Below are 14,895 nucleotides of genomic sequence, written 5' to 3'. Positions count from 1 at the left end.
ATTTGATCAATGTGAGAAAATCAAGCGCATCTGTTTGTTTTGTACCACTATTTTACGAGTACTACTATCCCACTTACGAGTCTCCTAGACCTAGAAGCACATTTCTAATGTATTGTGTATTATTTATGTAATCCTGTTTGTTATTGTGTTTCTTACTTGAAATAATTTGCTATTGAATATTTCTTTTCGTTGTAACACACTTTAATATTTTTTCATTTAACATTAGAACCGCTATTTCTTTAGCGGTGAAAGTTATTAGGGGAAAATTAATTCTTTTCTTTTCCCGCAAATATGTTTTTCAGTATAGCTCCCCTGATGCCGAGAGTAAGCGGTTTAATAAAATTGGTTCCGCACACCTGCTTGTACAAACGAGAACAATTTCAGAATAGATGGAGCCATTTCCCTCAGGACACTACTTGGATGTGTAAGAAAATCACTTCAAACGGGTATAAAGCATAAATGTATCGTATTGTTATATTTCAAACATTCCTTTAAGAATCCTATATAACAAAATGACTCATATATATTCATATGTATACTATCAGATACGAATTAACACTATAATGATAACACACTATATAATGATGTATTCTCTCATATGAGTCTATTTAACTTTTATTTTGACATAAACAGCATATACCAGAAATGTAATATTACTGCCCTTGCAGAACTATTCAAAACAGGTGATACATATTTCATGGCAGTTCGACTTAAAATCTTCGCTTTGGTGCGGTATAATTTTAAAGATAACTCCGTTTGCCAAGACGATAACTTTTGCGGCTTTGAAGCTCGATCTCAGGAACACTCCGAAGTCGGATATCTGAAGCACGTAATTTTAAGGAGCTGAATAATATATACGCATTATGATATTGTTGAAACTCAGTGCTGGTATTATTCCATGATTTTTTATATATTTTGTTTTCATTGCATATTATTCCATATTTCGTTTAAAATGCAATATGCTTATTATAAAATTCAAAATAGTATTCTTTGGATATTTACATAATTAAAGAAAAATGAAATAGGCCCTTATTGTTAAAGAGTATACAAATTTACCAAAAAAAAAATTAAAACAAACTACGTACTGTGTATTGACCCGGAGTTCGCTTTCCCTGATGATTTTTTTTTATCTTTTGTCATAAGCCTCCGCTAAGTCTTTCCACACGTCCTTCTGCTTTGCTTCGGTTCCGATGCAGGTACATTCACTAAACCATCTGCTGATTGCATAATCTTTTTTCCCCTATTTTTTGGGTATACCCTTTGGGTACCTTTTTGTATTGGTCTAGTCCATTTCTCGTTCTATTTTCTCAACATGTGATCAGTACCCTACAAGTGTTTGTTGTTCTTCTTTTGATTTTTTTATACGCAATTTCATGGTGATATAAATTGCCTCAAATACACATATTGAGATACATAAATGAATTTTAATGTGACTGATTATTTGTTTTAATAAGGGTTTTTGAAGTAAAATTACTAAATATTTCTGTCTTTGTTATATTTAAAGTGAGACAGCGTGCACTATCGCTGATAGTTGAGGTATCATCAGTCTTTGGGCAATCGAAGATAAGTATAAGATTGTCTGCGAATTTTAAATGACTTAATTTCTCAAAGTTAACGTTATGCCCAAAATTTTTTGCAGTTCTGTCCTCAAAAAGATCATCTCATTTTTTGTTTGTGGGGTAATTAGTGAATGCATGGGAAATAGCATCAGATTTGATACTCAAATGCAGGCGGAGGTGCTGGCAATGTAATGAGCTCAGCTCATTAAGCCCTGTTCTGACGATGGAAAAGGAATCTGCGGTACCCTGTTGGTATGTTGAAGATACTTTTGTCGATTCGCCCCTTTCATAATCGATAGACCACCCACCGAAACGCAAAACTGAGGTTCCGCCTTGTGCAGGTACTTACGGACTATGAATACTTCGGCGGGTATCTGCACAAGATTACTAAAAGGAACCAACCTCCACCTGCTACTAGCGTGGCCCTCTGCTTGACACACCCTGGAGGAAAGCCCTTTATAGACTCGTTAACGGGCGGAGTCAGCGAACGTGGTTGGCGAAAACCTCTCGTTTACACACGTGATCAGTGGATGATTGGCAGCAAAAGGTGTTAGATTATCGTGGCCTCCTTCTATAAGCAAGTGATTATCAAAAAGGAGGCCATGGAGCTGAACAGGAAGTCAGCTCACCCGCTGATCTGCTCGGCAGGAGGAGGCTGAGAAGAAGGAGGTGGAAGTTCACCCACCGCTTCCTCTCCAGCTATAAGTCCTGTGAAAGGTTTGCCTCGTGTCTTCCCACCTTCTAAGTCCTATGTTCTGAGTGCTTCCTCGTTTTCTAACACGCCCTCATGGAGAAAGTAATTCTACTGGGTCATTGCGGTAAATGCGAAAGCGAACCCATGATATCGCACTGTGGCGATGATGGTTACCGTTGGTTGTTTTAGTGGGTAAATCGGTAGGTATGCAGATCGTCATCTTGTACGCTTGCTGGAAGCCCCCACATGAGTATCCCGGTCATCATGCCTGGGCGGGCTATTGTATTTTTGTAATGTTTATAGAAAAACCTGAGATTAAAATAGGATCTGAGTCTTGTGAGAGATTTGCAAGCTCATTGACGAGTTTTCTCTTATTTTTGATAAAGTTCACAGTTACCAGTAATTTTCATCCAGTATTAACCAAAGTTGTTAATATTATAAAAGTTTTTGTATTTATAACTAACGCAGTAATTTTTTTTATTACATCTCTTAATAAAAATATTCGTCTTTCTGAATTAAATACTTGTTATTTATCTTGTCTGGTCTAGGTCAATTTTATTTTATTTGAGTTTATTTTTATTTAAGCTCATATTCACTGCTATTGCTTTCGTTCAAAATCACTACACTCATGGAAATATTGTTTGAGTTTTATTTTATCATATCACAAACATGAAACCTCAGAAATATTTATTTATTGAATGGAGATTTTTATAAACATGAATAAACTTTTGCACAGTACGAATCATGCTTTGTCTCTCCACCTGCTGCCCGGGGAGGGCGCTTTTATGTCAATTCTAATAAAATATTCACAAGGATGAAAATTTTCCTTCAACAATTGTTTATTTTTCGATCATCAAAAAAAAATAAAGCTACATTTTTTTTATAAAAAAGGGCTGAGGTTTGTGGAATTGGAAAAAAGTTATACCTATCAATTAAAACACGACTGTGTAGTGCTATACTTGAATTTTTTTAAGTTGGGTTTCCAAATAGTGCCTATAAAAAACTAATACGAAATACCTTTTATATCTTAACTCTCAGTTGTTTAAATAATAAACAGCTTTTCTTTGATTGTAATTATGTCTCGATTTGTAAGACTGGTAATACCATTTTATAATTATTTTTTATTTTCCTTATATTATGATATAGGAATTAGTGTAGTAAAAATAAATTTAGAATCATTACATCATTTAATGTTATTTTAATGTTTTTTTTTTTTGTAATAGAAAAATTGGGGTAATTAAATATGTTTTACGAATTTTCATTTCCTACTTTTATTCTTCTACATTTTGTCCGAAGTTTAAATTCCTAAATGACTGTGATCAGAGACGGACTAAGTGAAAATATCTGAGACAGAGATAGGTTAAGTTAATCAGGAAAACATGGTTTTATTTAATTACGGTTATTAATGTCATCATGAAAAGAAAAAGTACGATAAAAAATCATAACATTATATTAAAGTTTTCAACAAAATATATTTTAAGTTTAAAATTGTATATTGATCACAAAAATAATATGTAAGCAATTGATTTCTATAACAACCACATTAAAACTAATTTAATTTTAAACCGATGTATCAAAAGTAACTTCTTTAACCGATTCCTATCCTTACCAGGACAGAACTAATTTAAATATCAATTATAAAATCCAGTAACGAAATTAACTTTCCTTTTCACGCAAACAAAAAGAGGACAGACAAAGATTTCCAATAAGAGTGGATTGGCATAATCACGGCCGTTGCGATTTCGCTTAAAACTTTTCGACGAGTTTGAATTAAGCCTGCATCGGATACTGATTCTAATGGATGTAAAGAAAATTGAGGAATTGAGGTTGTTATTTTAAGTGCGGGCAATAACAAATCAATGATATATTCATTTCAATAATATAAGCTTAACTTTTTATTTTCAAAGTTACTGCTAATCTTACATTTTATAAATAGTTTATAGTATGAAATCTTTATTCCAGACAGGTTATACCATTTCCGAGTACTATAGGTAATTTTCTTTATAATTTTATTTTACTGTTGAATCAGGTACGGGAGTGCCACTTATTGTGAAGTATTTCCTTTGATGCAATTATATACAGCTTGATTTTTAAAATTATTTCCCCCATAATAAATGAATACCGCAAACGTTATAAATATCGTTAAAATGTTAATAGATAAAATTGCTCAGAAATTAGCTTTGATAGATAAGATATATGAAAGTGCATTTTATTATATTTACGAAGTAACGTTCATAACTATTTTAAAAAAGGAACCTCACCTCAATCCAGGAACGTCGTCAATTTGGGTGCCATCTGGCAACTGCCAAGCTAGTTGCGGCGTGGGAAAACCATGAGCGGCACAGGAGATCCTCGCGCCGGTGCTGTTAGAGAACACCAGTCGCGGAGGTGGCTCCATGAGGAACACTGGCCCATGTTCCTGGCCTTCACCCCCTGAGGAGTAAATAATTTTTTTATATATATTCCATATCGAGCAAACTCAGGACTTAGCGTAATCAAAATATAAGTGATTATGAGGTAATAAATAAAATTTATTCCTAATAGGAATGCAAATAACAAAAATATGTAAAAAATATGCTTTATTGAAGCTCAACTTTATTCATACTCATTTATTACAGCAATATCTTTAAAAAAACAAAACCTACATTCTTTTATCTATAATAAAAGATTAAATTAGGATGTTATGATTTTAATTCAAAGGTTTCAAATAATGAAATCATTAGGTTTATATAATAGATACATAAAACCTTATTTTCAATGTCTAAATATAAAATGAAAGGCTAACTTAAGCTATCTTAACTAAGATGCAAGTTACTAAGTTACACGGGTGAATTTTAAAGATAATCTTTTTCTGTTCCCACTATAACAGCAGATATTAAGCAAACAGATAAAATAAATATTGAGTGGGGTTAAGGAATTAATAAATTATTAATGGTACGGAACCCTCTGAGGGTGGGTTCGATTCGCACTTGGCTGGTTCTTATTTTATACATTTAACAGTTATATAAACTTACTCTACCTTGGAATATAACAAGAATTAAAGAATTAACAGCATTTGTTTATGTATAATGAAATATAAACATTTAAGCTGGCACAAAGATTTTTGAAAATTTTTATCTGTTATTTGCGAATACTATTAGCATTAAGTTACAAAGACGCTAAGATCACAAACGCCTAAGAGATTTCGCGTGTCTATAACTTTTAAATTATACATTATAACTTTCCTGAGTTTGTAAAGCGCGGATTGGGCATTTTTGTGGCTATGTCTTTCTTTTTATTCATGATTTTTCGAATAGAAGGATATTTATATTAGTTTAATCTTCGTTACACGTAGCAAAAAAATTTAATTAAAATACTTCAAAACTTATCTTTTTCAAGACATCCTATCGAGATGTATTTTCATGCTTCTTTTATAATGTAGAAAATTGTGTCAAAACAGTTGTGATTAAACGAATAGAACATTGTTATTTCGTTTCTTAAATGTATATGTACAATATATGTCCATTGAAAAGAATATTCAAAAACTAGCACTGACCTATTTTCATTTTTATTGAGGTAGACGTGATACCATACTAATAAATTTTAAAAATGCTAACTGCAAGAGCTATCAAATGTCGTAATAACTAAATGTTAACGTTTGATATAATAATTATAATATTCAATGTTAAGCAGAGCTAAGCGCAGATTGGCAAATTAACATGTAGAGAACCGTTTCAATGCGGTTGTTACAGTACAGATACATAATATGCTATTTGCATTGCTAACATTCGAGCCAAGCTGGACTGATTTATCGACAAGTGTACTGAAAATGGATATCCTATCGTTAAGCTAACAAATGACATACAATTATGGAATAAGTATCTGTAAGTAGAGCCGAGGCTTTGTATATGTATGTTGTTTATGTATAAGGCTTAATATAGATCACGTAAGACAAGATTGCAGATTTCTTATATGGATCTTACACATGAATTCATAAATTTAAATGAGTTATAAATCTGACTACTGTTAGCCAAAAAGATAAAATAAATGTCCGCAAACTTACGAAGAGAGGTACTTTTATAGAGATAATTTAAGCAATTTAGAGATATAATCTCCAAATTCGATTTGTAAGTATTCTTATCTTCATAGCTTAAATTGGAGTAGCGGCTAGATGCTCCCGATGTTTTTCCTATCTACAAGCCTTAGTTCTGATTATGCTATAAATGGCGAGTTGCCTATCGATGGTGAAGATCAGAATCACCCAAATTGGATTTTTATCTATAATTGTATAATTTTCATTTTAAAACCTGTGTCTTTAAGAACTATAAAATATAATCCAACGAATAGCATTTTGATTAATTTTTGTTTAGCATTTAAATTCATAAGAATAATAAAGTGTGTTAATTTTATGATTATACGTATATATAAATGTAGTATATATTATATGTATATATAAACTACGTTCATATGATTTAATGAACCGTATAAAGAACCGAATGCTGTAATTCCCTAGATTCAGAACCCGGCGATCTAGGTCGGACTGCAGGTGAGTAGTGCCGCTACTATCGAACCGAGTCTATTTTAGGACGCAACATTAAGGTATGACAAACACTGTTAACTTTCGGAAATTTTATTTGGTAAATATGTTAGTAATTTAATCTTGAAACGAAGCAAGTGTCACTTTTATATGTAGCAGTGTAATTGAAAAAAAAAGCAATTTACATAAAGCTATTTATAAAGGAGAAAATGTGTTGAGATATATAGGATAAGGCAAGAATAAAGTAAGCTAAGTATATCTTACTCCAACGGCAAAAATACGTTTCATGGCAACATTTTTTTTTATCCCACAATTTTTAGTAGTGTTATAACCACATTCAGAACTAAGACTTTTCAAGACCAGTAAAGAAATATTCCACAACCATACCATACTGTAGTTGATTATAAATTTTTTATTTCGTAACAAATTCTTGTCTGAAGTTTTTGAGTAACGCACCTTTTTAAAATTTATGACTGCGAGGATACATTAAAGTTTTTTTATAAAAAAACAATTTTAAAATGAATATGATTAATTGTATGAGTAAAATTTAATAAATAGATTTTATTACCATCCAATAATATTTTTGTAAGGATTTTTTGAAAGAGAAACTTATAGGACTATAAAGTCGATATACTTCTATATTAAAACAATTTCATCCCATTATGTCTTCATACAGTTGTTAGTGGATAGAACCGAGACGTAATATCAAATCAAAAGTTCCTCCTCGGCCAAGCATGCAAAACTTAAATCTTTTAGAAAAATAGTTGAGAAAGTCTGATTAAAAGTCCTGTGGAGATCGTTTGGATTTTTCTTTCTAACTACACTTCGCTAACTACTTTGTTGCAATATTAAAGTTTCAAGTCAAATTGCAGCCACCGTGTCGCTTTAGTTGACGATGTAGCAGATGCAATTTGTGATCCCGATGGGGTTCTCGTGAACAAGTGTATGTTTTATGAGTCATTACGAATTGGATTAACATTGAATTGTGTCATTAGTGATATCATTTTCTTAAAATAGTCTTCATTTAGTTACTCCTATGTGGACTGACGTTAAATTAAAAATATTTTTTTAGGAAAAGTGTAAAAAGATTTTTAATAATCATGTATAGTTTAATATTAAATTCGTTCGACTTTAAGACTATAAATTTGAGTTACATTAGGCTGTAACGTATAAAGTGATTTGAAAAGTCGTATCGCAAGTCCATGGCGAGCAGCACGACTTTTTAAAATAGCCATAACTTATTCAAGATTGCGGAGCGTCCCCAGTGCCGACTCGTTTATGATATTATTTCCAACTTCTCACACAAATTTAATAGGAAAATATAGTGAACTTACTTTTACACTTTCATAAGTCGTAATAATTATTTTTTCTTTGTCCGAGTGAATTGGTACAAAAAGGCATCATTTTGTGTTAAACCACTGAATTATAAAATTTTATCACGTTGACTTTATAAATTAATTTAATTTTTACTATTTCAACATGGATTTGACAAATATGAATGATATGTTTGTAGTTGAATAATATTCGTAATATATTTTTAGTATTTTTATGAAAAATACACGTAAAATATATACAATAATGACATATGTTTATTCACAACTTTTTTTACTTCAAACAGTACACATAGCAATCACTTTTTAATATGAAATAAAAGATTGGAATAAAATCTAGCCTTCGAAAAGGTTAAAGTTTGTCCCGTTTTTTTTCAAAATTAAAATAGAAAATAATTGCCTTATTATGTTTACTCACATTAAATTTCTTTTACAACATAAAAGCATGACAAAACATCAAAGAAATATATTTGTATAATTCTTTTTTTTCTAGCTCTGATACTCTATTCTTTTCATTTTTAAAAACCCTCTGAGAAGCTTTGTCACATACGTCATATACATAACTAACTTCCAGCACGTTTCCTAATACACCAGAGCCGGTTTACAATTGGATTAGAACCGACATCTCGCTCCAAAATCACACCAGATCTGGGCTTGGCATGTGCAGTTTCTACATTTACAATTCTGATTGGCAAAGGTGACCCCATTCAGCCTTCATACACGAAATACTGCATAAAAATAAGAAAGAAATTAAAAAAAAATATTTAGACGTTCCATTGACAAGCTTAGTGCTTAAGATTAAATAAAATTTGACATCGTATTTACTATACGGCAGTCACTAAAATTGTAAACTTGTAAATCCATAAAATTCACTGACATCAAAAGACGACTAGATATTAAGAAATTGCATATTTTTAGTAAGATATAAATTCAATTATTGGAAAGTAAATAAAAATTGTGTTCGTTTATTTACATTAGGTGTTTAGTCGATTTTTTGCAGATATTTAGATTTTATTATTGGATAGGTTACCTAGAAATGGTATTTAAGTGTAAAATTATTTTTTTCTTTTAGTTCCTATGTTGTTTCTTTCAAGTCGATTTTGTAACTTAAAAATAATTTCATTTTTTGTTTTATAGTGTAATTACTAAATAGGTAAGTCGGGTAGAAAAGGTGTTTAATGGTGAGGAGACCTCCCTTAGGTGCATCTCGTATGGGACAAGTTGAGCTCAGAAGACAGATACTGACAACAATGAGCGTCTAAAGCTTACAGAAAGAAGTACAGCATAACAACTAGTCATCCGAAAACGTGACGAAAGACTTTCTTAAATGGGCATTATTTTAATTTTTTTTTTATTTCTTTCAAATTTAGAAGATCTCATAAAAACCTGAATTGGTGATCATAAGACCACCTAAGCAATCCTATAGATTAAAAAAAGATTTTCTTAAATCAGTCCGGTAATATTCGAGAAATCAGGGAACATACATAAAAAAAAGAATCACGCAGAATACACCTTGAGTAATTCTATTACTTAATATGTATTAAATATGCCTAAAATTTTTTAAGGATTATGATCAATTTTCTCAGGATTTCATAATCAGGTCTTGTTTTCATCATGGGAACATATGAGAAGTCTACTCTTATCAATATACATATTATAAGACAGTAAAAATCGAATGTCTGTATATTAAATATTTTTCCAAAAAAATGATAGAAGGCAATTAAAGAAGAGTGATAGAAAAAAAAATTTTTGGAATTTTTGTCTGTCTGTCTGGTAGGTACGTTATAACTTCAAAACTACTCAACGGATTTGAACGCGGTTTTCAGAGTTGAATTACATATAATTAGGACCATTGTTAAAACTTTGTTTCGTCAAAATCGGTTAAGGGAAAAAGAAGTTATGGTCAATGGTTTTGCGAAAAGCGACCAACAGGCGGGCGGAGCCGCGGGCAACAGCTAGTTAATAAATAAAATGAAATCGGTTGGCGTACATGATTCATGGAATGTATATACATTCTGTTATTAAAATATAATATATCGATAAATAATCTTTACGTTTCGGATTTGTTGTAATATTAAAACTCTTTTTGTGAATCAACACTTTTTGTTTTTATTTATGAAGACAAAGTGATAACAAAAGAAAAAATATTCATTTCAAAACAAATCCAATAAGTAATATCTTTACTGGAAACATCAATATTAGAATGGATATACTTCTTAAAGTTTAAGTAATAAGATATAAAGCCGTGTAAGATAAAGAGCTCAGTGAAATTGCACGCAAAACGCATTAGCATATAAACAAGATGAGGCAACTTCGTATCTTTCAGTATTTCGGTTAATGAAAACGGTGTTTGAAAACTTATTAAGGCTTTTGTCAATATGTAGGCTTTAAGTAATCCACATACGTAAAACTTCAGTATTCGTCTGTTAAATCCAATTAAATCAATATCAAATGGATCTAACTGGAACTTCTGCTAAGAGAATATTCAAAACTTTTTATGTGTATGTAAGTCTACTAGATCGACATTACCCTATTATTCCCCGATACTCGAAAATATAACTAATGTTATCTAGAATAATGAAAACTTTTCAATTTAATCATATAAATTACAGGACGTATACAAAACAATCTGAGCCATTACTTTCATAGATTTTGGATACTTGTAAAAATATAGTTAAAACAAAGTCGGATCCATTTTATTTGAGATATTTTAATTTTGGTCGCTGCCAAATCTAAATGTTGGCTAAGTATCAGAAATACTTAATCCTATAAATATAATATATAAAACTACTTTGTCCAGATTTTGGCTCTTGCTTAAAAGAAGCATCTATTGAAACTCGCATTCAGTAGATAGTTTTGGTGATAAGGCACTCTAAAACTGAAGTTCGCAATATTATGAAGTCCTGAATACTTAAGACGTACACATACACTATAAACTCACTCATACCATGGATTTGCTTATAAAATTTTGACTGAGAAAAATATTATAACCAATAAAATATAAGATGTCCATTCAGATGACAGTTTGGTCCAGAATCGTAAAGAAATCCACGGCCCTATTGCGAAAGGGTTTGAGATATATGACTCAGCCACTTGTATAAAAATGTGATTTCATGTGATTCGGCCGTAAAAAGTAAACTGTAGTGTAATCTAAGTGTTATTCACATATGTAGTTTATTTTGGAACTTATATAACAAGTTACGAAAGGGACAATAGCTAACCATTTGTATTGTTAGTGTATTGTTGCTGGTGGAGTAAATAAAACTCCTCGTGGTCGTTTAAACGCCACCAAAATCCCTCATATTGTTTAGAAAATCGCATAATAGCGCAAAAACAAAACAAAATAGCTGAGAACAACAGAACCGCGCTCAAACCCGACATATTTATGGAGACTTATTGTTTTTGGAACGCTTCATAATAGAATACAATACGTAATTGCAAGTCTTTCAAATAGTACCTAATTGTTTTAAGTGTTACGTTTATTTGTTTAATTTTTACTCATAAAAATTGTGATTGTATTAAACGGTTATTTTAATACACAGAAAGAAGAATTAAATTTTTTAATAAAAGCTGCAAGTGATTCGACTGGAAATAAGGGAAAGTGTAAATTACTGCTGATAGTGAAATATTCTTATTTGAAATTATAACTTACAACCATTGGATAAATGTGTTTAAGATAAATAAATGTAAATACGTTAAAACAAACAGAAAATTTTCATATAACTCCTCTGTTTTGCTATTTTAAGAATAAACTAGACTGATTTATAATTCTTACAAAATTCTTTGTATTTAGAATTAATTTACATATTTTTATAATTAAAAAATTAAGTTTATCTTTAAGGAAAAATCTTCTTTTACCAAAATTTTTTGTTCCAACCTATGAATAAAAAAAAATGTATCTCAAAAATAAAACCATTTTGATAGCTAATAGATTAATTAGAAATTATGAATAATTATTTACGAATATCGTTTTTGTCATTTCAAAGCTTATTAAAGGCATGAATAATTTGAAAACATTTTAATTCCACTGAAATTACATCGTTATAATGTAAAGTTAACTACATAAATTAGACTGGATTAAAACTGAAACAAGATATTTTGCAGTTTCATTATATTTCAACAATAAACGCGTAATCTGCTCACGTGATTGAATTAAGCAAAATTGGAGTTGTTTATATTTTATCTATACAAATATTTTTTAGTCCCGACTCAGGCGCCAATTAAAATGTAAATTAAAGCCAGCAGCACCCGGCTAAAGGTTAATATATTTTTATGTTCTTCGTAAATTACTTTTATTCTGTATTCGTTAAGAACTATTTTGCTGTGTAACGAATACTTATTTATGATACACATGCTTAAAAAACTGCGTAAGTGTAAAATGATATTACTTTGTATTAAAATTTATAAAATTTTTGATATAAAACTCAAATATAATAAAGCCTATTCATTGAAATCATGAATATAAGAAGTAAAAAATTTGTTTTTTCCAAATATCAAATGTGACTTAATAATATACGGGGAGAACATTTATTATTTTCCTAAGCACGCCTTAGAACATCGGTTTATTGTGGGTCTATCTACAGGAATCTATACATCATTGAAAATCTACAATTTATACAGAACGTTCCATGAAGCGGGTACATAAAATTATTTGTTTCTTATATATAGATAGATAGTATAAGGCACATCATGTGTATCTTCTCAACTACTGAGGCGAAATCTCTTAGCATTTAATGGATTCAACGTGCGGGTGCCCGGTCTATTGCGTTGCAAGGAGAGGAGCTTCAACAGTGCCTGGGACTTGCCACCCAGGTTTAGGTTTAAGAGGCCCCTATCTAATGAGCGTTAAACGCTCACCTCCACCGTCGAAGCTCCTCTCTATACCTACCCAAATTTGAAAAGAAGCTACTTAGGCCGCCTTCCAAGTACATTCCAAGAATGAATTGATATTAGTTCTGGATAGGTCTTTTAGTAGGTTGTAGAGAGATTAAGCCGTCATACCTCTCGCTCTTACTTCTATCGCGTACAAATTTAGTAGTAGTAGTAGTAGTAGCCATCATTATAGTCCAAGCCGCTTTAAGGATAGAGTAAGGCTTGATTTTATAGCCTTGTACCGTCTCTGACAAAACCTACTGATCGCTCGTTAGTGGTTATATCCCTTTGCGCTCTGGCTACCGAAAGACTGAACGCTTTACGTATGATTTCCAATACCGTACAGAAAGGCGAAGGGTCCTTAAAATTATAATTTTTTTGACATTAAGATAAAGATATTTTAGGAAAAACATTAATCCATTGATGAGTGGAGATCTAACTACAATCAAGAGTCGGTCAGTAAAGTTTTTATATCTAACTTGATTGTACACTCTCACAGCAGACCGACACTATCCAATTACAATTGGGAAATATAAAAGACTTAAGTCCCCTTGCCATTTCTTTTCACCTCCATTTACTATTTTTTCTTATCCTTATTGTTGTTAGGCCAAAAATTTAACTTCATACTTCTCACGGTGTGATTTAGAAATAATTACTAGTACTAACTAGTTAAACCATTAAGTTGTCCTCTGAGTTGTCTATTAACTCTTTTGGAGTCGTATAAATAAAATTTCATCTAATTGTAGAAAGAATTATATGCAATTTTTTTTTAAAGCGTAATATATTATATTTCAAATATCACAAACTTTTATTTAGAGTTGCAAAGGAACTAGAATTGGAAAAATGAGGACAATGTTATACAATTTTTCCTACCTACATATTTTAGTTACATATATTTTGTAGGAGTAAATTGAAATTATTTTAGATACGAGGATATACCAGAGACGTATGATATGAATATACATATAATTGAATTAGAAAATTAGATATAGTTCATTTTTATGTTTTGTGTACAACACATGTTGCATGTTGAATTTTCCTTTCAGACAAAATATCCCTGATAATATCCTTTTCTATTAAAATTAAAATGTTTTAAATCATCACAATAGTTCTTAAAATATTTATTTACTAACAAACTAACATAGATATCCTGCTTCTTTATAATTTTAATATAATTGCATGGTCATAATAAAATTACATCGTTATTTCTCAAGTCTTTTGAATATATGTAAGAAGATAATTCAAAAGATGAAGTTCCTTACCGTCCGCTTTCCAATTAAATTGTTCCTGGTTTTATTGTGAAAGCTATCCTAACATATAATGACAAAAGCATGTATATTATAAATTAAATATTAAAGCAAGTCTTATATTCCTTACCCATGGCATACAGTATGATGAGGACGGAAACCACCCAGCACATCGTGACGTCAATGTCTCCACGATCACATAATGGTGGGATAGTTACATCACTTTCAGTAACCTGTAACCAATGAAAATATATCGGTTTAATGTCTTTGGGATGATTAATTTTAGCAAAGAATTTTAATAAATAATTTAATTAAAAATGTAGCCGTTTCATTACAATTCAAGTAAGTATCAAGTAAGCTATGTACTCTGTACCAAGTAAGCTATCCTGCCCTTACTAAAGGGAGGGAGTTGCTATGAACTCAGTAATCTATATATTTAACCGCTGTAGCCGAGTAGATATGTTGAAGAATTTCTTATTTACATTCGATTTCAGGTATTATTTCAGCATTACTTTATTGTTAAAACATAATTTAATATAAAAATCTTTATAATATATTCCAATTAATAGTTTTTTTATTCTGGTTATTCAAATTTTTTTTTTTTACGTAAAAGCTCGAAATTGCTTTAATATGAAAAGCATAACTATACAAATTGCTGTTTATTTGTAATTTATGG

At 30.8% G+C, this 14,895-nt stretch overlaps 1 protein-coding gene across 1 annotated transcript in view; it reads right to left on the bottom strand.

Annotated features, from left to right (window-relative positions):
* The window catches only part of LOC116777845 (cell adhesion molecule Dscam2-like), a 115,910-nt gene extending 101,462 nt beyond the window's left edge, over window positions 1-14,448 (bottom strand). Inside the window, exons 1-2 of the mRNA XM_032671598.2 lie at window positions 14,350-14,448; window positions 4,515-4,686 (exon numbers count right to left, since the gene is read on the bottom strand). Coding sequence (XP_032527489.2) covers window positions 4,515-4,686; window positions 14,350-14,392 — 215 coding nt within the window. The 5' untranslated portion in view covers window positions 14,393-14,448. The remainder of the gene's footprint in view (window positions 1-4,514; window positions 4,687-14,349) is intronic.
* Between the last annotated feature and the right edge of the window lie 447 nt (window positions 14,449-14,895).

Source organism: Danaus plexippus, chromosome 6, assembly GCF_018135715.1.
Source record: "Danaus plexippus chromosome 6, MEX_DaPlex, whole genome shotgun sequence".
Lineage (NCBI taxonomy): Eukaryota > Metazoa > Arthropoda > Insecta > Lepidoptera > Nymphalidae > Danaus > Danaus plexippus.
The sequence above is the reverse complement of the archived record's forward strand: the minus strand, read 5'-3'. Positions and strand labels throughout refer to the sequence as shown.